Genomic DNA, 27,891 nt, shown 5'->3' with positions numbered 1-27,891 from the left:
CCTTTTTTTCATGGAAAAGGGGATGAACTCATCCCATGGCATTTTTTTTCAGTCGAGACTCTTAATAATATTTTAACACTCAGTATGTCGAAAAATCTGTGAAAATTGCTATTTTTTGCAGCGTGTCTCACACGCCGACCCCCTCCCTACCTCCCCCCATCACTTTCCTTAGCTTCGGGTCTTCGTGATTGGTTCACCTTTCATGTCCGTCAAAGCTGCGTAGGCGGGACTCAAACAATCCACTCGTGTTCCCTGTACTGTGGACTGTGCGCCACAGCAGACCAAGAGCGGGGCAGACAGTAGTACAACAACGGCTGCATCTACTCTGTGACCGGAGGACGGCTGTTCTCAGACCCTGAGGTTTACCGCTGTTCAGAGTCCCGCAAATTGAGCCTGTATCTTACCGCCGGTGCATCCCTGAAACTATTATAGGCTATCTATAATATTTTTTTTGAAGAGCGAGAACAATTCCGTTTTCAAAAGCAAGACAGTCTACGGGTCGTGAAGTCGGTTGTGTTAACCTCTTTTCCCAGGGACGCACAAAAGACGCACTCCCAAGTCTACCTGGATAGCTGACTAAAGCCGTCCGGTCCGGTTCAAGGTCCAGTGGGGAGAGACGGGGAGGAGAAATTAGCGCGGAAGACAAGAACAAGACAGAAAGAAGACAGGATGAATCTCAAGAGTCATTTGATTTTCACCCTCTGCACTATTCACGGGGTTCTTCTGAAAGGTGAGCCTGGGACGAGTGGTGCGTACGTGCGCGTGTGTCTGTGTATGTGCGTAACGCGTGTTTGTGTGTGTACGCGCGCATGTTACAGGCCAACAGCAGGGCAGGATGAAGGGGCAGAACGCGCGGTCACACGCGGGTCTTGGCAGAAAGATGCGCAGCTCTCACACTGTTCCCTCATGTACATGTGTGGCTGTGCTTGCGCGTGTGTGTACGTGCGTTGAATGTACGTGAGTATGTGTGGACGCGTGCGTGAGCACGAGTGAGACAGTCAGATGAGAGAGAGAGACCTTGCCCTGTAACATGTGGGGTCTCTTGGATGTTAATGTTGAAGAATGAGGGGAATCCTCTTTCCATAATTGTAGCCAGCACAGGACACGACCTGAGCACGCCCGTGAAGCCATGCAGAGACCGTACTGTGCGTCTTCTGCGTCTACGATCTCGTATTGTATCTTGTGCGTGAGTGGTAATGAAAAAAAAACGAGCCCGCTAGGAAGACACACCTTACCATGAAATAACCAACCCCGCGGTTGTTTTTGACTTGCAGCACTTGGATGAGTCACGGAGACACTGGCAGCGTTTTACGCACCGAACTGTTTGATGCTGCTGATTACGGCAGTTTAGAAGCTCACGGGCATGCAGAGCATTTGGATTCACTCACATTTTTTCCCTTCTTTTATTGTGTGATTTTGACTACTATTCGTCTTGCACAGGTGTGGTGTTAAAGCGCCGTCTGTGGTTGATACATAACCTCAAACGAGTTTTAGGAACAGGTGCACCGGCCTTAATGAAATGACAAGCTTCTCCATTAAATTCCCCAAAAGTGTATTTTTTTGTTAAAGATAGATGATAATAGTAACGTTAGTCTTCATTTCAGACTGAGCCTCATAATATTTACGACACACCAGTGATTGACGAGATGGACTCAGCGCTCACCTTCGAGTTTTCAAGATGGAAATCAATTTGGCGTCGGTTTAGCTCAACTAACTGTGGATTTGATTCTGATCTCCACTCACTCACTATTGCTTCTTTGTGATAATTATACGAGAAACAGCTCATTGGTGTTTAGACCACAGAGGACCTCTGTCAACATGAGAATAAGGTGACATTGGAGGCCAAGGTCACAGTGGATTATGCTGCTTGTTTTATAGGGATGCATGAAAGTAGAATGAAAATAGATCAATAAAACAGTAAAATAACTTAAAATGAAATGAATATCAAAAAAGCATCACAGGACCACCTTTTGCAACTTTTAGGTTTCTTTTATGCTTACATTCCTAATCTACATAGTGTTTTAAATTAGATAAACCCATAAGTAATCAAGCCGTAGAGGACATATAAACCAATACAGTATTTCATCATATTTTACATGTAAATTCTGTGGTTTAAATCATTTGCTGGTTATGATTTGTACAGAAAGTAAATGTGGCTTTTTATACTTTGATAATTTGATACTTCAGCACTGTTTTAGCTGTGATTCAACTTTTAACAAATCTGATACAAAGTCACATGAGTGCAACCCAGCGAGGTTTTATATGATTATCTCTCAGTGTACTTTGATTGTGTAGAAAAACGGATCTTAAGTATTTGGTGGCATTCAGGTGTAGAGGCCTTTGAGGAAAATATAACAAATATTTATGTAAAAAGGTAAAGAGGGAACACTTCTCCTTGAGTTTCTAGACTGGTAAATTCACATTGTGTTTTCACAGTGGCAGGAGGATGATGGATTTACTCTGAAACAGCTGTCATTGAAACAGCAGGGCCACATACGTCAAACTGAGCTTCAGTTTTGTGATGCAAAGTCCACTTTATGCCCTCTTCAGATTACATCAACATGTATTCAAGGCACTGGATAACACATTTATTAACATGAAAGCCAAAATTAGCATCATCTTGACTTCAACCACTGTTTTCCACACGAGTAAATGAGAAATCCCAAATGAGAGATCATTTGTGCTTGATTCCCTTGATCATTTGTTGTTGTCTCTTTGAAGTGAATGTGTGTGTGCATATGAGAGTGAGAGCAGTCCTTCCTTAATAACCAGACATGATTAAGGCCATTCTTGACTTAATGAATTGGTATGTAATTAGGTATCTTAGGATATCTGGTATATCTGACAGCTTGCACTGCAGCATTTATTGACGTTCCAGAGCCTTTCTTTTCCTTTTTATTCTCTTAAGGGCGGCACACTCATTATGAGTGTGTGTGTGCGTGTGCACACTTGTTTGTATAGCTTATATTTAAAGAGACCTAAGCAAAGACATAAGCATGCCGGTAACAGCGGTAAAAGCACATGTCAGGCTCATTTCATGTGTGGCTGCTCACCACACACACACACACACAGACACACACAGACACACAGACACAGCTCCACTGTGGATTCATTGCTGATCAGTCTCTTTCTCTCTCTTGCTCTCTCTTCCTTTCTCTCCCTAACCCTGAAGAGGATAATGCTAGGCTGCTTGATTTGAACAGTCATTTCTCGGTGCAAGAACTATTATTGTATAGGTTCCACACAGCAGGCAGGTCAGCCTCCTCCTGAATGAAGTCTATCTAGCCGAAGCCATACCCGTATCTCTGTAAATGACAGCTGTTTCAGCCACTCTGGCCCGGTGCCAGCTGGCATCAAGAGATTCCAGAGACACCGAGTCTATGTCACCGACTAGACCTGCGCGGTATATAGTGTGAATGTGAAGTGCTGTGATGGAGGTTGTTGTTTACCAACAACCCGAGTTGTTAACATATTATCCAGTGTGTCTCATGTGCCCATGCTGGAGCCAGAGAAAACAGCCTGTTATGCAAATGGGCCTCTTACGTAAGAGCTCGGGGCTGAGCGGCAGGCAAGGGGAGATAGAGGCAGAGGGCGACAGAGAAAGTGGGAGATGTTCCAGAATTGAGGAGTTGATGTCAGTGCAATGTGGGAGGAGAGGTGTGGAGGAGGAATGTTCAATCTCCTCAGCTAAAGTGTTTGTGATATGTGCACTGGTTGTTGTTTGCTGTTTGGATGCCTGTTTATCTCCTCTGCTCTGTCTATTTCCTGTCGCTCTGCCTGCCTGGTAGTCTGTCTGTTTTGAACTCTGATCTTGCTAGCCTAAGTACAAACCCCCGCTGAGGGATGTGTTTATCCCTGCAGTGAGTCTAAGCTGCTGAAGGCTGACCCTCCATCCCTCTGTACTTCCGTCCATTCCTCCCTCGCTTCATCCTCTCATCCTGGCGTGGAGCTTTGTACCACAGCAGCGTGGGAAAGCTTCTGATAACAAGCGGCCTTGTGTGTGTGTTTGCAGAACCGCTGATTACATGGGAGAAACAAGATGTTCTCTCTTTCTTGCTCGCTCGCACTCTCCCTCCCGCCTCTGTGTGTGTTTGCAAGTGCGTCCGTTTTCATGGCCGTGCTTTGACAGGTAGAACATACGAGGTGCCCTGTACCTTCTACTGATCCCATAAAGCTTCAATGTTGAGAATCCTCTGTAGAGTAGCACTGGCTTAATGTGCACTCAGACACACACACACACGCACAGAGCGCCACTGTGGATTCATTGCTGCTCTGCCAAGGCATTTCCCATGATCAAAGCCAGTCTTTTGTTAGTCCAGGTGTTAAAAAAGTTAAAACAGAAAGAAGGAGGCTGGAGGGGAACGTGGTAGGATTCGGAGCTTACAAGCTCTTTGTGGCAGAGCAGCAATACAGTATGCCTCTCCAGAACTGCTCCAGAAACACTTAAAGTGATCCTGCCACCTGTTTCAACTCTTTGTCATATCATTTAACTATTGCATTTAGGGCAACTTCTCCTTGGGGATGCAGAGCCATAACAAGTGACAGACAGTCTTATTTTGTGTTGAGACACGGGGATGAAATGTGGCAGGGAGATGCAGGAGGCCAGTCATTCTTAAGCTTAATACACATGTAGTCCCAGAGATTCAAAGGTGGTAAGAAATGCACTCATCAAAGCAACACGGAGGAGTTAAAAGGTTTTAGTACCCTGCAATGTGCAGAGCCCCGACCAATAGCTCAGCTCCCAAATCAGCTGGCAGAAATCTCCCGGTATTTTTATGAGCTTGCAAGGCAGGATGCGCCCACACTGAATGACGCAGCAAATGCAAGCCAGATCTGGTGTCATTGTTTCACTGCTCCATTACAGTAACATTAGATATTGCAATGTGAAAAAACTTGCAAAGAAAGTGTTTCCTTCAAAACTTAAAAAACCAGAGGGAACTGATTTGTCAAATGCCAGTAAAACAATATCACAGGCCTACTCCCTCTTCCTCACATCGGCAACCTCAGAAAACATCTGACAAATCCGATCTGAATGTTTAAATTACTGTATGTGCTCAGAGGCAAGAGACAGCCTGCCAGTATGTCTGAACACACGGATATGAAAACTGCGTCTGCTGAGAGTATGGCCTTACACTACGTCAGCTCCTGAGGTTTCATAAATAACTTCCAAGCTTCTAGCTCACACCATTGTGTGGGCAATCTCATCACCTGAGCTTTAAAACAGTCATTTGGTCAACTGAATGTTACAGTATAGTGTATAGGGCTTTACTGCCCCTGGCAAGTATTTCTTGAAAATAGAATACTCTATAAGCAGGCAGTGTGATGGCAGTGACACACTATCACAGGTGGTTGTGTATGTATGTCAGTGCACATTGCAACCTCAAGACCATACAACCATACAAATGAACATCTATAATGAAGTTGTCAGGCTTAAATTCAAGAACATGCCACATTTATAAGCTATTAGTTTAAATCTAATAAATAGCATATTATTTTAGTCAAAGTGGAAGGTGTTACCTTTTCGAATCATATGTTGGTGATGCTGAGAGCTAATGAATCCCTGGTTAAAATACAGAAAAAAATGTCAACCACGTTTTTAATCTGCAAATGAAAAATTCTTTGCTGAGAATCAATGTAGAATAATAGTAGATCTTTAATTTGGAATACAGGCTCTGTTTGATATCTCTTAGACAAAGTGTAATTTAAAACCAGCCGAGAGAAAGGAAAGATCAAATGCAGCCTCCCATGGAGAGCGATGAGCCCACAGGTAGATCCTGCTGCAGCTGCGGCGGCGGCGGCAGACAATGAGTTTGCACCCTAAATAGACCTCCCAGTAGGTGAAAGATGTATACATGCTCAGCGAACATATCAGCTGATGGGGCTTTTCTTCAAAGTTGACATGAAGCTATTTATATAAACAGGTTAGAATATGAACTATTTATCGATGTGAGAAATACCTCGTCAGATGCTCAAACGCATAAACAAACAGAATGCCCTTACAGTTAGAAAATGATGCTGGAGTTTGCACAAAGTGCTTCATTTTTATGAATGATCGACTTTGTTTTGCACCATAAACTATAGCACTAATTGAATATGATTATTCATCATATGTCTTGATTGACAAGCAAACTTCTAGGAGGTTTGGCTCCTTTTGTTTGAGTCAGACTCAAGCTATTAGATATAATCTACCCATACAAATTAAACACAAGCACTTACATTGGGAAAGACACAGACTGCGTTATTGAGTGCAAGTGTGTCTGTGTGTATGCATGCATGCATACGTGATGTCTGTATTAGCATTGAATTCCAAAGGATTACCGAGTGGCTAATCTAAAGCTCCAGTCTTTGACAAGCCATGTGTCACTAATCTCAAACACTCTGGAATAAAGAGACACAAACACAATCACCTTTTGGATTAAAAGTCTCTATGCAGAGGTTGTTGTAATCTTTCACTCAAACCAGGAAAAGATTAAAGAAGGTTCAAACTGAAGAAAAAGAGAAGTTAAAGAAAACATAAGACAATTACACTTTTTTTTTTCTTCCTGTCTCCTCCTCTCTCGTAGACACACATATACTTGCAAATAAGCAAACAAATGAAGTGGGTTGATTTAGCGTGCACTTCAGTTGAACCTAACATGCTCTACAGGTTCATACATCGCCCTCCCTTTTTACAACTCTTATCCTAGATAATGTTCTTTTTATGTTATGTGCCCTTTCATCTGACAGCTCCTTTTCATACAATTCCCCTTGGGTCATATTCTGCAGACTTGGTAGTACATGTTACAGTAATCATTTCCTTCAACAGAGATAAAGATATGGACAACCGTGACTCTGCCTACTCCCTCTGCTCTCCTGCCCCGACTCTGATATTGTTTGGGGACTCTGTGTCTTTTCTTGACAGAAATGAATTCAGCCAAAGCAAAGTAGGCCCATATTGTGTACGCAAATACACAAGCACACTTGTGCACACACAGGCCCAGCAGTGTAAAGACACACCATTGAGAAAACAGTAGACAAGTCTTCTGTTTTCAGGGACTAAATTTGCTCAGATAATATGGACTGTGGTGGAATGAAGCAGCAAAGAAGTGGCATTTTTGTTTTTTACTTTATTGCTACTGTTTTGTGACCCTGATTCAGAGATAACTTCCTCTGTTCACATGCATGCGTATATTTAAGAGTAAATTCACAGGGAATATGTTGAAAAATGTTGGAGGTAAAGAAAAAAGGGAGAAGAAGGGAGATAAAGATACAACTGCTATCTCCAGCCACCCCCAAAAGTTCCATAAAGTAATCCCGCTCATTTTCTCCTGATGATTATTACACATTTCTTATTTCTATAATATTGTTTGAAATCTGCTTCGAAATACAGCTGTGTTAACTGTATCTAGGTAAGGCATTTCATGTGTGTGCTCCATTTTAATGTTATGGTTACTCAATAACATTCAAAACACCGATTTAGTGCATAATTGCTTAACTTGTACTTATACAATAACAATATGGAGTTATGGCATGGTACTAATTGAAAAGCAGAATTTATTGCATCCACAAATACACGTCTATGCACTTGTTTTAGCGTCATGGTCTCAAAGGAAGCCTAGAAGTAGCTAAAGCTAATTGAAATATAATTCCCCAAAGACACATGTTCATGTTAATTGACTTTCTGTGTGTGCCCCTGTTTGTGTGTGTGTGTGTGTATATTTTTGTATTCGTATTATCGCCAGAAGTCACTTTCTAGTCCCTTGTCTAATCATCAGCTTGAGGGCCCCCCCCCCCACATTTTAATTCTGTCTTGGAAAGCTATTAGACACTCTTTTGCATGAGCACCATTTCTAAACACATCTAATGTAGTAAAAATATGCAGCTATAATCCACTGATGTCTTAAATTCAGATTGAACTGGTCTTTCCACTGTTGGTGTGCACTGTAAATCAAAGCAGTTTTTTTTTTTTTTTTTTTTTTTTTTTACCGCTGTGGTTTCAGTTCTTACATTTCAGGAAAGTGGTAATGTGTAGGGCTTTAGATGGGAGCAAGTGAAAGACTGTGCAATGTCTTTGCAAGGCTGTATGTGTGTGTGTGTGTGTGTGTGTGTGTGTGTGTGTGTGTGTGTGTGTGTTTTTGTGAGAAACTAGAGAGAACACATTATATTTAAATGCTGTAGTCCAGTGATTACTTCTGAGAAGTACAGGAGTGAAATTTCATCCAATTGAAAAGGTTTCACACATAAACCCATACTCCCATACACACACACACACACACACACACACACACACACACACACACACAGGATATGGCTGATGGTTCTCTATATTTTCCTTATTGTCAGCAAATCTCATGTGTAGAGCCAAACCAACAATGAACTCATCCTGCTCACAAGTATTGTGTGTGCATCCAAAGCCTGATATATCATATTCCTCTGTGCTGTTGACCTCTGTTGTTGTCCATCAACGATTAAAAACACGTCAATGAGCCACACCACTGCACTGGGTGACATGTTCCTTCTCACCAAAGACAATGGCTACCGTAGTTTGTTTAGAAACGGCTCCAAATAGTAATAAGAGTGATAAGATTGTAATGCTCAGGAGAGAGGCTCCTTGTACGGCAGTCGCCACTGCATATGCACAGGAACGAGCTACAAGGAAGCTCTGTAAACAGAACCACATTCCTGTGCATGCACAGTGTCGTCTGCTGTACAAGGAACTTCTCTCAGGAGACTGAAAATGTGATTGCTGTTATTAGTCTTTGGAGCTGTTTCTAATAAACTATGTTTAGCCATTGCCGTCAGGGTGAAGGAACATGTCATCCAGTGCAGCAGTGTGGCTCATTGACCTGTTTTTAATAGTTCTGGGGCAACAGTGGAGGTCTACTGCACAGAGGAAAATGATATGTCAGGCTTTGAATAAACACATAATACTTATAATACCTACTAGCATGAGTTTATTGTTGGTTTGGTTCTGCATGACATTTGTTGACAATAAGAAAAATATAGAAAATTGCCATCTGAATTTATACTGTATATAGCAGAGTATCTGACCTTTCACATGTCAGTCAGTTGCAAAAGGACTGACAAACACCAGCGTTCTAAGAAATTTAATTTACATATTCATATACACTTGTACGTCATAGTAGCGTTGCCATTTTATCGTTTGGAATTTCTCTCTTCCTCTTTGTGACATATGGTCTCACACTGGGAAGACATCACATTGTCATATAATCTTCCCTTTAGTTGGACTTTTTGTTTGCTATATTTTTATACCAGTATGGATCCTGTTTCTAAGGAGTATTCCAAAATCTTATATTGGTTGTAAGTTTGAAGTCTGGCCGCTCTCTGTGTAGAGATTGCTCCAGGCCTCTTGTCGAGGGGAGGGAAGATGGAGTCAAGTGAGACAATTTATAACAGTTAAAAACCAAATGAACTGAGACCCTTGGCTTGGGTGAGCGAGCGGCAGCATACATAATGCGCCTTAGGGATTTCTTCTTCACACACGTTGTGCTGTGCACAGTGTGTGTGTGTGTGTGTCCAAGCTAGCAAACACATAGCATGAAGAAACACACACAGCCCCCTTCACCATCTGTCTCTGTTTGCCACATTGCAAATCCATTATATGCTACACAACATTATTCCCCCCATCCTAAGTGGCACACACCCCTAAGCTTACTTCCACGATCCTACTCAGTGGAACGGTGACAATTTGCCACTTCACACACATCTTTGTTAAAGATGCTGTGGCATGTTTACAGCTGGATTTAATACATATTTCCATGCTCCATTTGCATGTTTTTGTAAGTTGGTGTTTAGCATTGATGGTTTGAGATTTTACAAGCCTGTTTGCTTGTTCCTGCTGCTTCATGTGGGAATTTGCGTGATTCGATAGTTTCAACTGGTCCCTATTGAACTGATGCCGGACTCTCGTAATCCTGCTTCCTCCTCCAAAATTATTCATCTTTGCATTTTGGCAGACAGCTTTAAGACATGCACATGCACAAACACACACTGCATGAATCTGGCAAAGGTTTGGCTCAGTAGTTTTATAGCTAACTAATCTCCAGTTCTAATCAAAAAGCTTCCCCAGCCCTGAACCTCCTGCTGAGGAAACAAAGAAGTTATTATGGTTTTAAATGGTCTCCAATTACGGGTAATTTCACTGCCTATCTTAAAGCTATTTGCTTTTCTCTCACTTTGCTCCGGTTGGGTAGAGCAAGCATTGTGCTTTGCAAAAACAACAAGTAGACAAGTTAGACATACAGCAGATGCATTCTTTCGGAAAGCAGAATGGCCTGCCTTTCTTTGCACTCCCTCTCTGTCTCTCCTCATCTCTTATCATTAGAAATGGGAAACACAGTTAACTCAATTCCTCCTTTATCTTCCTCATTAGTGTTTGTCTCACAGTGCACTCAATTACTCAGTCCATCACTCTCCTACCCACAAGTCAAAAGCTTTGGCTGGCTGAGGTGAGTCAAAATTCTCATGTAGCTGGAATCCAGTAAGACTCATTAGTGAGAAGTGAGTGACACCAAAATTGCGCATTCATGTGTTTAACATAAACATTTTCAATCCATGACGTGTGGTTTCACAACACCACTTGTGTGCTTTGGGTATTGAGCTCTGTCAGTTGGCAGCCTGGTGCTGCATTTTTATGCTTACATAACTTTTACACAGCTAGTCACAGCCTTACTGCCATGGCATTTTATAATTTTAAATGTTAATGTGTGGCCCACCTGGGAAGTGAACCTAGCACTGCTGGATTAGTTTTGATGGATTGGATTTCAGTTGTAACCTTGGCTGTATGCTCTTTGGCAGCAGTGATTTATTGTTTAGATTGTATGACATTTCAGTAATTTTCAATGTTTTTATTAAACAGCTTTTTTTCAGTTGACAATTCATCAAAGTTTTTTTTTATTGCCTCCCATAGCATTCTTGTGACAGCTCATATCATCTGGCTGTTTCATATCCAAACAAGAGAAAGAAAAGACTGTCTGTGCAGAAACTGACCTGCACAAAATGTGAAATACAAAGGTTAAACAATTCAAATAATGAATCATAAGTAAACAACTTTGGAAGTCTGAAACAAGCTTTTTATATTTACTTTATGCAACACAATTCAGTAACTTGTTTTTTTAGAATTATCTTTTTTTTTTTTTTAGGTTTACTTGATGTACGAGACACTGAAGATTTTTCGTAATATTGTCTTTTTGAAACTCTGCAACTGTATATTTCTCTCACTGACTGCTTGCTTATCTCCCTTTGCAAATTCATGCTATGGCTACAATCCCAGACTAGTTTGCCAACATGCTAATGCTGCTGTATGTGTATCCAGTTCAAATGGACCAGCTAATGCTAATCTGTGCTAATCCTCTGAGAAGCACCCTCAGAGCAACATTATCATGCTACTCTGTAGTTGAGATGGATAGTGGTAGGAGGAGAGGGGGGAAAAGGAAATGATGAATAGAGACATCGTCATTGCAAATATTCAATCATAACAGCTCACACACACACATAAAAATCCTCACACCAGTGGTCACCTTTTAACCTTCCAATGCCCGCTTTCCCACACAAGCACACACATGCACACACACACACAGAGCTGCAGACATGAGCTATTACTGAAGAGATAGACCTAACATCTCCAGGCACACAGGCACAGCAGTAATAATGAGACAGTGTTAACCACAGTTGCACTGAGCTGGTAAATGGTAGTGTACTCTCCAGGACTGAGTGCTGATCCTAAGCCCTTGTCGTAATGCACTGGTCACCCTAATCCTGACCTTATTAAAAGTGAGCCTCAAACCAAAAAGCAGCCATATCTTAAGACTGTAGTTAGTTCCTCAATACAGCTGGTCCTAGTCTGCCCTGTTTTAAAGGAGATGATCTACTACTACTTAATCCTGGAGCCACCTTTTACCCCCTTAGGCATTAGGATCCCAGAGCTGAGGTCATTATAGAGTCACATAGTGAGTTTTTGATGAATCTGATAGCGTTTATTTGAATCATCATAATTGAATTCTAAGAAACATGCACTGTGTAAACAGAATGTAATCTAGAAATAGAAAGATTGGCTGTATCTGACATTTTTCTGATTATTTCCATATTCATACACTTTCCCACTGCAAATTCATACCCTGCAATACGGAGAGTATTGCTCTGTGTCATATTGCACATGGCAGCAAAAAATAATTTGATCGTGATATGAAATAATAATAATATAAAAAAAATTCCTGTCAGCAGTAAATTTACACTGTTTAAAGTGCATGCTCATATCCACATGGCAATATATACAGGGATGATAATATGTTTTTCTTATCTGATATCGTGAATGGAAAGCTGTAGTTTTGATATATTTTCCTGATATCAAGGAAAGCATTGGTCTTGATGTCCCCTTATGTCCCACATAATGCAGTTAAACTAGTGAGTAAAAATTAAATTGCTTTGTAAAAGATAATCATGAAATGGATCAATTCCAGTGCTTATTTCTCGCACTTTTGGGTACATTATGTCTACAGAGTGACAGTGCTGCCTAAAACTCTGAACCTCCCATAAATTGAAAATGTGGCATTTAAATCAATGGCAGTTTTTCCACTTAAAATTAAGCAAAATGTTGAAATCACTGACATTATGGTGCATTAAATCTTTGCATGCTGGTGCACAGTAGGGTGCCGTTTGAAAGAGAAATATGATCATATCATCCTTTGAGAAAGAATAAAGCAAGCAAAACCAGATACCACTGCTGAATGTACTTATGAAGTAACTTAGTAGACATTTATTTGCTAATCTGTATCAAATTAGACCTTTTAAAGTATGACGCTATATCAAACAGAAATAGTGTTTGAACTACTTGCAGTGCCTTCATCCCTTTCCAGCTTGATAAGCAAAATTAATAGCATAATCCCTGAAGTCTCAGCAGTTTTACTGATATCCAGTGGGTACTTGTTACTCGAAGGAGGCCACCTTTTGATAGACGAGATAACGGGAGAGAGAAAGGTAGAGGGGAAAAAGGCACAAGAAGACAAAGACAGCAGTGAAATGCACCAGGGGAAGGTGATGGGTTGTTTTGAAATGTTATGTGACTATATATTGTGCCTGTGGCTTGGCTGGGATCCTGAGTGACATGGTAGTGGCCGCTGCTGTGCCAGCGCTCTCTTAAAGCTTTGCTGTGATAAGATGAGATGAGACAGGGAGACAGAAAAACATTGTGTGTGTGTGTGTGTCTGTGAGTGTGTGTCATAAATGGGTTGAGGGTGAGGGGGGATGAGAGAATTAGAGGGATGTGGGGTAACAGGATGGATGGGGGGAGAATAGAGGAATTTCTCTATCACATCTGCTCCTTCACCATAAGACAGGAATTTGGAGCAGAGACAGATTAACCCGGAGAATTTGAAAAAAAATAATAATAATAAATGAAAGACAGTGCAGGGAGAGAAAAAAAAACATAACAGCCAAAAAAAGAACAGCAGCAATGCATGAGATATTCAGCAAATGAGCCTTGACACAGCTTCAATCTTGTGCTCAAAAACAAAAAATTACACACACAATATCAGAAATGCAAATAATATACGCAAACATGGGTTTGAATCATTTATTATGCATGTCGATAGAGTCACAGAGATAAACAGTAATGACAAAGAGGTGATGTTTTGTAAGGTCCATTTAGTTTTGCTATTTGAGAAGTAAATGAATGGAATAAAACGGTTGTTCCATGTGTTGTTTCCTTTCCTGTGAACATTAATTTCTAGATGATCACGGTGCATTACAGTAGCCTATAAAAAACCTAAAAAAAAAACCTTTTGATGCAAACTTTTCTTTCTTGTTTCTTTTAGAAAAAAAACGCAGCAAACATTGAGGCTATTGGGTTGGCCTCTGGATAGAGATGCAAATGGCCCAGTCAAAAGTACTGTCTTTACATTTTCTAAGTCTGAAAAGGGAGCAGGGTTTTCATTCCTATTTGCGTCATACTTTTTTCACAGGATGTTTGTCTATCTTTTTCTTTATGTCACTCCTTCCACTCCCCTGCTCTCTCTCCCTCCTACTTGGATGTTTCATTCCTCCCTTACCCCCGACACCTCACTCTCCAGCATCACCCAGGGCTTTCATCTTGGCAGGGTGCTTCCTTTATGAGAATACTCCAATTGGCAGACAAGCACCCTTGTCAGACACCACTTGCACTTGCATAGATATGAAAAGTGTTTTAACAAGCACCACTGAGTTTTGCGGTGCAGCGGAAACTGCATACCAATGGCAATGCAGATCCTGTGACCAAATTAAAGAGGCAGCAAAGTTTGGAGACAGTTATGTTGATGTCCTTAAAGTTTCACTGCAGCAGCCTCAAGGTAGCGAGTAAGAAAAGTTTGCTTTGCTTTGCTGTTATTATGGAGAGGTTGAACTTCCAAATGCGGCAGTGTAGTTAACTGAACCAAATACTGAATCATATTATCTGAAGTTGGTTGTCTTGCATTAAATTTGGTGAAATATAACTCCACTTAATCTTGGCTGCCACAACAATAACTTCCATTTGGTATTCAGGTATTAAGGCATAAACTGTATAAATAGGTATGTGAACTGTTAACTGTATATTCAGATCTTCCTTCTCCTGGAAAGCTTGCACAGATTGGTGTCTGGAAACTGCTACGTAGGCCTGAGGAAGACGGGGAGGCAGAGCAGCCATTTATCCATCAGATGAATGACTATTAGATGCTGTGTCAGTACAGAAACAACCAGTGGGTGCTGATGACGTACCCATGTAAATTAATAGTCTGCTGTGAGGTCACTTCAGGAGGGTTTAAGCTTCGCTTCTGATAGATGCAAAGCTACTTCAGAGATTATAGATGGTTCCGTGGTTGTTGGGATTAAAATAAGGAAGTGTTGACAGAGGTGTTTGGCCGGAGAAGAAGAAAAAAGAAGATAGAAAAATACACTAAAAACAAATCACAGGGATGGATGATTCAGTGTCAAAAAATGCTAATTCGCCTGTTTAGCAATATGTTGGTCTTGTACCAAATAAAAAGTGTTACACACTGGATATAACAGCACGTATTTGCAAGTTATGCAAAAGCTAGCAGACTGGAAGGTGACATGAAATTTTCCTCCCAGCTTGCCCAGTCAGATTAATTACTTCCATTTTCCACCTGGTCATTTGCCTTTTATTGTTACCCAAAAACCTGTGAAGCTCTAAATACGATACACGGCATTTTTAAATGTAATATTCTTCTCTGTAAAACTACTGACCTGTCTTTCATCTGTTACAACAGCTGCATAACAGGTTTTGAAAATGGCAAAGTATGTCCAGACTTTTGACTGGTACTGTATGTTGAGCAAATAGTAATGTACTATTCCTGTCATGGTGCATACTGATAATTCAAAAATCCGTAAGCTTTAGCACCAAGATTAACTGATCATCACTGACTCTCCCTTATTGAGCCTCCTCAACCACTTTGGAGCAGTCGTGTTCACAGCAAGTCTCCAAAATATCAAATAGGCATGGATGAGACAAAAATGGCACTTGACGGATGTAAAGACACGCCATGTCATTATGTTGCTCCAGTGCTATTTCGGCTCTCTGTCCTGGTCAAAATATGTGAACGGAATTTGGGAAACTTTATCCTTAAAGCATCTTGATCTTCTGCAGTCAGCTACAGCAGGGCAACTAAATGGCTTAAAATGAGGTGATGTCATCATCACCGAGTGTTCTACATCCACTGTACAATGATCTAAGCCACAAGGATACTGTCTCTGAAAATATATAAAGTGCCGGCTTTATAGACCATGACATATAATTTCCTCTCTTCAGAGCGATACGTACAGTGCTCTGTTTCCATCAGAATGCACCCAGGCTGTACTGATGAAACTGTTACACGAGCGAGCTACGTTCTCATTGTGTGTCTTTTACACTCTCTTTCTCTCTCTCTCTCTCTATGTCTATGTCTGGTTCAAGTGAGACTTCGGGTTTATATCAGTGCTAGGGCAATTCAGCTGCATAAAGGTCATGTGCTTTCAAATGACAGTTAATATGCAGCATCTGTCAGAGGGTCTTGGATCATTTCTGACCTAAGCATTTCTGTGTCTTGTCCTGTATCATGTTTAGCATGTAGTATATACATTCTCTTAATGGAGTCAATACACGGAGTTCATCTTCATTTGAAGGGTTAATGGATTTAACTTGGAATAGGATTTCCTGAGGAGCTTGTTAAACACGACCTGGAGTTGTATCCAAATCTGAGTGCTGCCTGTTGATGAATGCAGGAAACGGTGGGGGTGGATGCGTATGTAACATTAACACAATACTGACATCTGGATACAGCTGAAAAAAAAAAGAAACGGCAGTGAGATGATTGGTTAAGAGCAAGTGTGGATAAAACTGGGGGAGAATTAAAAGTTGGAACACTAGGCAGCTGACAGTGTGGAAAATTCATGAATACAGTCTTTGTGATTGATCTTTTGCTAACCTCTATTTGTCCTGTAAGAAAAAATTAATTGTATCAAATAAAATATCAAATGAAAATAAAATGCTATATTTCATTCATGAGACAGAAATGATGTGTATTCAGTCAACAAAATGTTCAAACTTTGGCACATTACTGCTTTTTTGTTGTAATACAACATGGTGCCAGTTAAAGTTTAATGCTACTAGCTGTAGAGGAACAGAAAACATATCACATGACAAGATTAGTGCTGGGTATGAATCTCAATGCTTGTTGAGCACCGCCAGAAACTTTTAAGTATCAAAAGTTGGCATTAAATGCCGGGTTTGATTCTTAGTCTAGTTGATTTATTCTTTAAACTGATATTTTTTAGTTACACTTAAGTGAATATTGGTAAAAAAAACATGACCTGTACAGCACTTTGCTCTGAGAAAAAATTGACACTGACACACTTGATAAGATTTATTTTATCTAACTATTATTATACATGCAAGGACACTGCACAGGACACAAAATGATCCAACCCTTGCCAACAATATTAATTTGAATTTTAAAAAAGTCTTGGTTACAGGTTTTTTTTCCTGTTGGTGTTAATTAAATCTGCAGAATGCGCTAGCAAGAACAAAAGTTTTAGGAAATAAACACGGTCTCACTATTTTCCACTTTCAATTGTATTAGGATGAAAATGATGCCATTAATTTAACACAGTGGCACTCAGTGTGACATTGTGTTCCTCATTGAACTCCGTGCTACAGGTGACAAAGCCACATTTAACTTAATGAGACTGCATAAAACTTTCACGACACACAATGATGTACATATTGGAAGCTACTGAACAGCTGCAAGGAATCTCACATCCTTCTGACTTTGCTTCTCTCTCTCTCTCTATCCCTGTGTGTGTGTCTGTTTTCCTTTTTGCTCTGTCTCCTGAAGGGGAAACATGACTTGTTTACAGTGTCTGTAGCGACAACTAAATGAAATCACATTTCCCATCAGTCAGTGGGCTAATTGAGGCTAGCTCTTCCATTAGTTGTCTGCTCACATCTGCTTTGTAGGGAGCCAGACCGATCAATGCTCAGTCAGAGTTGGATACTCTGCATACACACGCACACTCTTACACACACGCGCACACGTTTATTCACAGCTCAAAATATATGACTTGCAGGTGCAATCATTTTGCATCATTTTCTTTGTTTCATGCTGAAAATACAGTTTTATCTTACCCCTGGGTTTTTATTTCAACCAACCTTTGTTTTTTTTTTTTCTCTGTGCAAATGTTTTGCATCCAAGTGGAAAAATATACTTTCACTGCTGCATCAGGCTCAGAGAAAGAAGGTGATACAATCATGGATAATACTTTCACTGCTCTTAATGTATGAATTAGAGAGTGAGAGAGTTGAGCTGCTCTTCCTCCATCTTTTGTGGTGTAAGAAGGAATCTGGCTGTTCCCACAGTCTTGGCAAATCCTGCCTTCCCAAATCCTTTTCTCAGTAATTCTGTTGTCCTGCCAACGGTGAGTGAAAGCGCAGAAGTGCATTACGGCCTGGTCATGCATGAGTAACGAGGGGCCCCCTTCCTCATCTGTGTGTGTGTGTGTGTGTGTGTGTGTTTTCTCTACTGTTATGCCCCATAGCCCTAAGTGGCCCTCTGCTCCTCAGTTATCGCACATGCACACTCACACCTACACAGCAGCATACATACAAAAAAGAACATTTCAGTATTCATTAGAAACTTGCTTTTGCAGTTTAATGTAATGAATACACCCACACCATCCTTCAGCACCTTGAACTCCCCCCACCCTCCGCATTTTCACAAATAATCCATCTGTAGCAGCAAAGCGTTAACAGTAAGATTCATTGAGCATGATTTTATATGGGAACAGGTTGCCGTGAGCTCCTTTTACTGTGGACAAGCCAAGACAAACCTGTCTCTGTTAGCGGAAATCAAAGTGTGACAATCTTCTACACGCCAGCAAGAGATCATTTTGCTCTTGGATCAGGCAGCAGTTTGGATTCAGTGTTGTGAGGATTATGGTGATACATTAGTCCAATCTGTGTTGATCTAGTGGAGCAGGAGACGAACAGCCCGTATGTCAGATTGTCATTTGGATTGGTTTGGGTTTTTATCATGTCTGCTTTAGTCCGGTGTGTCTTGGCGAAGCTTTCAAAGAAAGCTGTACCGTGTTTGGTTTTTAATACATCACTCATTCAAATGCAGACAACTGTTATCAGCAGAAGCATGTACTGCCAATGCCTGATTCAGCCATATACACACATATATAATGTGTCCATGTATATTTTATAGCACTCATGTGAATTCTATAATACCTAGAAATCATAACAATTTCTGCCGCTAACCCACTAAAATTTAAAAAAAAGAAAAAAAAAATTTACTTCAGTTTTACTCCAGGCATATTTACAAAACCGGCTTGTCTCTTACAGTTATACATTGTCAGCTCATGTATCACATCATCAGTTTAGGAAATTAAGAAGAAAATGAACCATGATGTAGTCTTTATTCTCTAACTTCATAATGAATGTATAATAATTTCCCTGTCCATCAATCTGTTCTATTTTATTGGAACAATAAAAAACAGATTTTCTTTGAAGCCTTTTCCTCTCAGCACCTGTCTTCTGTTCTACTCCCCCTTTCTCCTTACTAACTGTGACATGGCGCAGACGTGCATTACAGCCATAAGCGATTACTTTGGCATAAATTGAGGACATACAATACATCGAGAAGACACATGTTAGGTTTGACTCTGAGATGACCTGGCTGTAGCATTGTGCATGTTGCTTGCTAGTGCTGACAGCAGCCTGTCTCATAATAGGTGCTTAAATGGCAATAGATCATGACAGTCTCATGATATGGAGTCATTTCAGTCTAAGCAGAGGATATTAACTTCTATGAATAATATAGCGTAACCAATCGCCAAGCATCCTGCCATACATATATGATTTCTCACATACCATCTCACACACAAACACACACACACACCGCCAGCTAGTGGTGCCTTTATGATCACAGCCCATGTCAGTGTCTCAGTCACATGCAGGTCACACATGCATGCACACACACACACACACACACACAGGCACACACCTTTAACCAAGGTCATGCGTAACTCTTCCGGCATGCTGAGGTGTATTTGCTGATGTTGCGTCGTTTTCCCGCCCTCCCCCATGCCCCCTCCCCCCTGCTCTCACAGTTGGTTTTGTGGGGTGTATTGTGCACATTCATGTGTTACGTGCGTGTGTGTTAGCGCTCAGACATGCTGTCATTTTCCCTTGAGACAGACACAGATGTGGTTTGGAGGCTGGCATTGTTTGGCTTTCTTTTACTCGCATTCTATTTTTGTTGTGCCTCAAATGCAGCATGACTTCTAGCCTACGGCACAGTATAGTGCAAAGTAACAGAATGCCAGCGCACAGGATTTGTGTTATGTCTTTGTTTATGTTTGTGTATGTCTCCAATCAATGAAAACCCACTGTGCCACGAGAAGTGTAAATAAATGATTCAGTACCGGCGGAAATCTTAAGGATTTATCTTTGTTTCTCTCGCTGTCTGTCTCTGATTATGTTTGTGTGCCTGCATGTATGTGCCCGAGTGTTTACTTATGTGTCCTGATGATGTGAAAACTGCTAGTGAATGGTTGAATAATGACCAGTAGTGACAGAGACAGAAGCTTTGAGGCCCTGGATTTGCTGGGGTTTTTTTTCTCAGCCTCTCAGCACGCAGCCAGGCAGAGCCAAAATGGCTCTGCAGGGTCAGCTTTGGCCCCCTGACAGGCTGACGAAGCGAGCGCTTTCTGTCAGGAGCCAGGCCTATTAAATGATCAGAGACTACGTTCCCCTGATGCCGCTCTGGCTGAGAGGCCTCAACTCCCTCCTGGAGGCTGGCCCAGCTATGTGTGTTTGTGTGCGAAATTAGGGCCGCACGATATATCGTCTCAGCATCGGCATCGCGATGTGTGCATGTGCAATATTCACATTGTAGGACGCGCTATGTCAATTTAGACAATTTAAAAGACAGAAAATACAGAAAAAAAAAGATATTGCATTGACAGTTTTTTTTCCAATATTGTACAGCCCCTCGTAAAATGTATGTTTGGCTGTATTTAACTTAATTTTCATTTGCCCTTGGAAGTGCTTGTTTTGTATAAAGATCCATTCTGATAATTCAGTACTCTCTATTATATGATACTAAACACCATCATCCTTGCATGCTCATCCTAAACGTGTGTTAAACAGAAGCATAAATAGAGCATACACAAACATCAGCATGTGTGTGGGCTTAGACAACAGGGTGTTGTGTTGTATCTTGTGCAGTAGCCCAGGAGCTAGATTTATTCCTACAGAGCCATTTAGAGCAGGCATGGCTGTGAGAATTTGTTTGCATGCTGTGAAGCTGAGAGAAACAATGTATTCAGACCCTCAAATACTCTGTTTCTGTCACTGCTGGTCATTATTTGACCATTTGCCAACTGTTTCACATCAACAACTATGAAGGCTTAGATACACCAGCGCAGTGAATCATAAAGAAGGACACTCAAACACATACTGTAAACAGGTTGCTGCTGCTAGCTGGCCCTTGTTATGTGACAGGAAGCAGTCTTGCATGTTAGCTGTTGCCTTCACACAGCTCCTTTACTATTCACCACAGCCATTGTTATCGACAGAGCTTAAACAAGCCCCACTGTGTTAAGTTCACAGATTCTAAATGTATTTCCAATGTTGTTATACAGTACAACCCAGCCCTGCTCAGGAAGAGCTACTTAAACCTGATGTCCAGGAACCTTGAGGTGTGACCAAGCGCTGTGATGTGATCGATCATGCTTGCTTGATTATGATTGATCAAGCAAGCATGTAGTCACATCTGTAAACATCTCAAAAGGTGATTTTCATGGTTAAGGATCTTCGACTTTGTGAACAACACATCTAATTCACATTCAAGTCTATTTATCAAGGTTTTTAAAGTTCTCGGTTACTCAATTACTGGATGACTACCCTGTCGGATTTGTTATTTCAAACAGTAGTTTTTATGATGGTATGGCGTGGCAGACCAAAAGAGGCCATGAGTCAGTAATTTTCCCTTTTTTATTTACCAAGACCTCGCCCAACTCCTCATTCTCAATATTCCCTGTCTGTCTTTTGTTTTGTATTGTTTTCACCCACTCAGTGTCTTTGTGGTTGGAAATGATGAGTTGCGTATGGCAGACAGACAGCTCCAGATTTTATTAGAAAACCATCCACAATAACACTGCATAATGCCATCTCCAGGGCTATTGTGTTGGTTTGTATCTTTGTGTGTGTCTGTACATATCTTCTTTTTCTCTCACACTCTGTCTCTGGGCATTGATTTAGTACTTTTTGTGTTTAATGTATTTACTTACTCTCTAAAGTAAAACAGGATTTCAAGAATTTTGAGAAGTCTCCCATGTTAATTAAAACATGTTTTCTTACTAATTTATTGGGCAAAATTTGAGAAATAGAACCTAACCATGAAATATCACACCAGTGAAAACTGTAAACGTGCACAATTAGTTAATGTTATTGAAAATTTGAAAAGAAAAGTGTTTCTTTATAAAACTAAAATTACTTGAGTAGTTTAGGTGTGTGTGCCTGTGTAGAGTGTCATTAATCAAGTGGAGTATTATTGTTTTCAGCATCCCGCCCAAGTCTACGCATTACCATTTTAATGACATTACTCTCCTATTAATCTGCTTACCACACAGCCACTGCCGGTGCAACTTATAAAACTATCAAAGACTTACTTTGATAAAAAAAGAAAAGAAAAAAAAAACAAGGCCATAAAGAGAGAGGGAACAGTAATTAAAAAACCACTCTAATGAAAGAAAACTCATAAACAAGAAATAGAAGTAAAAGAATGGAAAAAGTGCATATGCTGCAGTCTTGAATTAGACATGTGACAAATAAACGGATCCTCTATACAGCACAGAGGAACTAGTGTGTGGCGATACACAGTCATACCCAATGCCTCCAGCGATACTCACCATAATTGTAACTGGTGTATGTTCCCCAGAGTCTAATCAGATAACTAAATTAAAGCTGCCATCAACATCTTAGGGTCTAGATTTAGGATCTTAGGAAACCGTTTCAAAATGGTTTTTAATGTCTGTTTGAAAATTGAAAACCATTTTCTCAAGCATCTAGGCATCATGAAGCTAGGGTTCTTTATCACTGAGATGTTCTCTAAGACTTTTCTTTACCAAATGATGAGCTGATTAACCTTAGTCACCAGGTCTAATGAATCTGTGAAATTCATTTACACGGGGTATAGGAGGAGGACTTATGGGTATCTACCGTGATGAAGGGCAAATAAGGCCCGTGGTCTGCGCTTGGCCACTGGACTTCTTAAATCTGGGGCCTTCACCTCAATTTTCAACATATATGTAGGTGAGAGCTGGATTGAAAGTAACACTTTTCATTTTAGGAATTTGTACATGGAGATCTTCATACATAGATAACATATACACAGAATGCAGTTGTAGTACAGTTGCATTCACAAATGTGTTGGCTCTGTGTTTACTAGGAAAAACATTTACAGGCTGATGTAACATACATACATAATATGTAATACTTTAATTACGATTATTTTTAGAATATACAGCTGTTTCTCTAGTGGGCAAATTTTCTTCTATGAAATCATATTAATAAAAGAAAATGTTAATTTATGCACCCCTTTATATATACAGTTAAATGTATAACTACAGGTAGGGTTGCAAATTTCTTGCATTTTCTTTAATCGATAGTTGAACATATTAACAATCAATAATTGATTAATCATTAACCAAAATTTTAAAAAAAACACACATAATTTTTTCTCATTTCCGTTTCCCACTGACTGCTTCTTTTTCTGTGGCACCAGTAGTTTTTCTGAGCTGCAAAGATGAAGTTAATATATATGAGCTCCGGAGAAATGATACACAAAACATAGGCCATGTTGTTGGTTACTCAGTTAATACATTTTTAATCAGTTCAATTGTTAATGGCATTTAATCGATAAATGATTAATCATTAACATCCCTAACTACAGGGCTTCAGTCTAGCCAACCAGAAATGGTGTGAACAGGTGTTACAAGAGGGAACTGCAAAAAGGCTGCCTATGGGTAAACGCTTGTCACTCACTCTCGAGCAAAAGGTGTGTGTCTACGCCTATGAATGTGTGTGTGTAGAATACAAAGATAGCTTGCTGACTGTTTTCCTGATTATAACACACAGCTTAAAGGAGACACAGCTATTCCAAGATTTGTTGTTCCTCAATGGCAAGCATGGTTTGAGGTTTGGAAAACAAAGAAGTATGCTCAGTTTAACCAATCACAAGTTCACTAAAAGGCTTAAAAAGTTGTTGAAGAGACTGAATATCAATCCTCTTTAATAACAGGTGACCAAATAGTATATGACACATGCAGTATGAATGACAAGAAGCAACTTCTCTAAATCAGATTTTTGTTGATTCCATCCCCGCCTCTGGAAGAGAGCAGCAGAGCTCTTTGCTTGACGTAATTGGACGGAACCGCCGAAACAACATGAAGGAAGGCTAATCCGTACTGTAACAGGTTATCTCGGCCTTTATGACCCAACAGCATCAGTTATCATGACCAAAATGTGAATGTTTGTGTAGCTTGGTTCTCAAATATCAAGTATGTGATCATGAGTTCACCTCCCCTTTTCTCTAAATAAACCTAAAATATTTTGTTTAAGGGGTTAAGGAGTTTCTGTCACCAGCTTCCTACTTCCCATTTGCACTGACGGTCTGGTTTCAGAGCAGAGTTTGGAAAAATCTACACATCTGTGAGCTAATGGCCAGCAGATCTAAAGGCCTCAAGGGGACATGAGTACGTTACTGTCTGTTATTGAGTCTCCAGTTGGAATAAATAACTTCAGATGTCTGTTAATCTGATAATTCCTGTAGTTGAGCATGTGGCAGAAAATATTGGCGTACTCTGTGGACATATCAGACTTTGATACAATAAAATGCCTGAAAATAATATCCAAAAGCTTTATTTGCCTCACCTCTTTAATGATCAGTTTGCCTAATAAGAAAATATAAGGACCACTATTTGAGTCAGTTGTAATCAACTGATTAGAATTGATTAGGGTATCATGCCAAATGTTCTGGCAAAATGTCACCAAATTGACTTTACTCTAATACGATTCTGTCATAAAGGGATATGAAAAAAAATCCAGACCTGTCATTAGATCAATCTCAACACTGTTAGAGTATGCCACTGTCAATTCAGGTCAAATCTGTCTCAATGTAGACACGATCATTAAATGGAATTTTTGCTTTAAGAGAGGCATAATGGAGGAAGAGATTCTGTCAGGTAATGTAAAAGAAACAGAAAGGTTGTGAAAGTGAAAAGATAGGGAAAGATTGTATGAATGCCTGACTTGGGTTCAGATAACGGAGGAGAGAAAATATCATACTGTATAGAGATGTCAGGCTGTTATGAAAAGTGCCTGGTTCCCATTTGTGTTGGCTTACATACACGGATAAACAGATAGAAGCGGCAGGAGCTGCTGTTTTGGGTTCTGAATCTGAGCACTCAGACACGTGAAAGCAGCCTGACTGTAAATCACATCCACCCATTCCACTCCTCCCTTCCTCTCAGTCGCTTATTTTCTCCCTCTCTTTCATTCCATCTCCCCACTCTTTCACTCTGTGGTTCTGTTTTCTCAGCAAATCTATGCAAGTGTCATTTTTGATATATGCATAGATGCTCTGACTGGAAGAGGATTCCTGAAAGTCCCATCTCGGCAGCCCAAATGTGCTGTCCAAGAAAAGGTCTTAGTGGCTTATCGTGTGCTGAGAAGACCCATTGACATAATCCTTAAGCAGCTAGAATCCAGAACATCCATCCCTGTCAGCCATTGTTCTGCTCAGGAAAACAGATAGTGTGTGTTTGCCTGAAAGCATGGCACATACATATACACATGTATAAACGATGCTGCCCACCCGTCCATGCTTCCATGAATCATTGTTTGTTGCGCACTTCTCTATCTGACTGTGCTGTCCATGTGTGGTTATGTGTGTGTGCGCCTACATGCCTCTAGGAAAAGAATAATAGTGCTTTGAAACGTGGAAATATATCTTTATTTAGATGGTGGCGAGAGGAAGAGAGGCTTAACATAGTTCTCTGTCATTCTATTGTAAAATTAACCAAAAGAGGACTGAGCCCATTGTTGTCAGTAATCCAACTATTTCCATTTCAAAAGCAGAACTAAGTGGCTGTGATGGACACAAAAGCAGCCTATTACTACTGTCATTTTGTTCCTGTTGGATCACAGGACCATGTTCGCCATGGGATGTCCATGTAGTCAAGGAGCAAACGTCACATGGTACACCAGATAAACTTGTGAACCCTTAATTGGGAATTAGTGCAGTACATCAGAACTGACAAACACTGTTGTAGTCAGGGTAAAAGTGTGTGCAGTTGTGGTTCTTGGTTTGTGTGTGGGAGTGGGTATGTGGGGGTGGGGGGGTGTTCCCCTGGCAACCTGACCAGGGTCAGGATGTCATACTGTTTCACCGGCTGAGTCTGCTGCCATATGCAAATGAGGCCTGTGCCAGCCTTCAAACATTAGCATTAGTGTGCATTTGCATAATATCAACTTTTGCCTTTGGAGAAGTAGGGCAGGAGGGAGAGAGAAGAGGCAGAAAGAAAGAATTTGAGTTTGAAAAGAAAGAAAAAAAATGATTTCACAAAAAATAGGAGCACCAGGAGTAAAAGGTAGCCTTGCCTTTTTTTTTCCTGAAAATACATAAACAGATAATCAGTCATTCACACAAAAGAAATGTACCTATGTGGTTGCTGAGAATGCACTCTGTGTTAATGGGGTTGATACATTTTAACTATGTTATGATCGACATGATGTGCAACAGAAAAAACATTTCATGTTTTGAGGGTCGAGTACGCAGGCACATTGTCGTTAGAAGAGAAAGAAAATCATAAGATATGTCTTTCACGTGTTTTTTTGTGTGCTGTGCGTATGACACAGATTTGTCTCCAATCAGCCTTCCACAAACCGAGCCATTCTCTGGAGATCAAAGAGCCTACTCTCTCTAACTAGCTTGCTTGTGGATCAGGTGTTGAGATTCCAGCATGCACCACTTTCTTTATCTGTGGATTACACTCTCTCTGTCCCCATCGCTCTCTCAGTTTCACTCTCTATTGTTTATGTTGCACCACTGCAGCCTGCTTTTTTTTGTCTCTGCTACTGTAGGGGACAAAACGGACAATCAGCTGAAAGCAAAAGTAATCTCAGATAAACAAACTAAATTTTCAGAATTTTTTACTCATTAGTTCCTCTTTATCTGTGTATTTATGCGTTTGCTGATTGTGAAGCTGAAAAAAAAAGCTTTCTTTAAAAATGAGATTACTCTAAAATGATTTTTTGGTAGGAATGAAATTGATTGCAGCATATCGCCTGCTGCTTTGCAAAATCAGATCGGATTATCAAAGAACACCAACTGCGAATCTCATTTATAGAGATATATACAGGATACTGTACTACACTTAACTAATGGTGGCTCTAATTAAGGCATGAATGAAGAAGGGATGGATGAAAACCATGAGGGTTTTTTAGAAAATCTGTGAAAATACAAAATACAAACACTTTACATGTATCATCCTGTGTATGTGTGTTTGTGTGTGTGAGTGCGTCCCAGCCAAATCTGAGGAAGCCTGTTAGGCACAGATAAATGTCTGACGCTCCCTGGGGTTCGCTTTTAGTTCGCAGAGTGTAGTTTTTCACAGTGATTGGATATCGACAGAGGCATCATGCTCTGGGCCATAAGTAGACTTTACACACTTTCACATTGACACAGACACATATGCACACAAGCACACACAGATGAAATAGATAATGTATGGATGTAAGGATATTTAAAGATCATCAGAAAGTTGTGTAGATCAGGATAGATGAGGTTAAACTTAGCAAAATACATTTTCCAAATGTGAAAAATCCTGAGAGAAATTCTAATAATTAGCTTTCATCTGTCCATATTTCTCTGTCTTACTTTATCCTTATTTACTATAGTTGGTTGCTTGCCTCCTTACTGCTGTACTTACTTGCCTTGCTACCATTTTGCAGACAGAGAGTGGGTGATTGTCCATATGTAACAGTTTTCATTTCAAATCCCTTTTTTGTTGCTCACTGCTAAAAGCTGTTCCCCTCGAGGTGCCACAGAGAAGAACCTGCAACAAGCAATGACCATCTTTTTTTCCCTACACTCACCCACTTCTCACCTCCCGTTTCATTGTCTTCCCTGCTGCTTCCTCTGCTTCTCCTCATCCGTGCCCTCCTCCTCATCTTTTCCGTTCTCTTCCCTATCTCCCTATTTTATTTTCACGTTGAACAACTGCCTGCTGTGAAGGCTTACGCAACATCCTCTGCCTCACACTCGCAGACACAGTTAGAAAGCACAAGACAGTCGCGTACACAAACCGCCTGACAAA

General features: G+C 40.5%; 1 protein-coding gene across 3 annotated transcripts in view; it reads left to right on the top strand.

Annotated features, from left to right (window-relative positions):
* Positions 1-244: 244 nt before the first annotated feature.
* cadm2a (cell adhesion molecule 2a) overlaps positions 245-27,891 on the top strand; it is a 232,102-nt gene continuing 204,455 nt past the window's right edge. For 2 of the 3 annotated variants that reach the window (XM_067608144.1, XM_067608143.1), the window contains exon 1: positions 249-730. In XM_067608144.1, the coding sequence (XP_067464245.1) occupies positions 670-730 (61 nt within the window). In that variant the 5' untranslated portion in view covers positions 249-669. Of the gene's footprint in view, positions 731-27,891 lie in introns of all 3 variants that reach the window. The other variant, XM_067608145.1, reaches the window with a different exon arrangement.

The sequence above is a fragment of the Thunnus thynnus genome, chromosome 13 (assembly GCF_963924715.1).
Source record: "Thunnus thynnus chromosome 13, fThuThy2.1, whole genome shotgun sequence".
NCBI classification, from domain to species: domain Eukaryota; kingdom Metazoa; phylum Chordata; class Actinopteri; order Scombriformes; family Scombridae; genus Thunnus; species Thunnus thynnus.
This window is presented reverse-complemented; position numbering and strand designations above follow the sequence as displayed.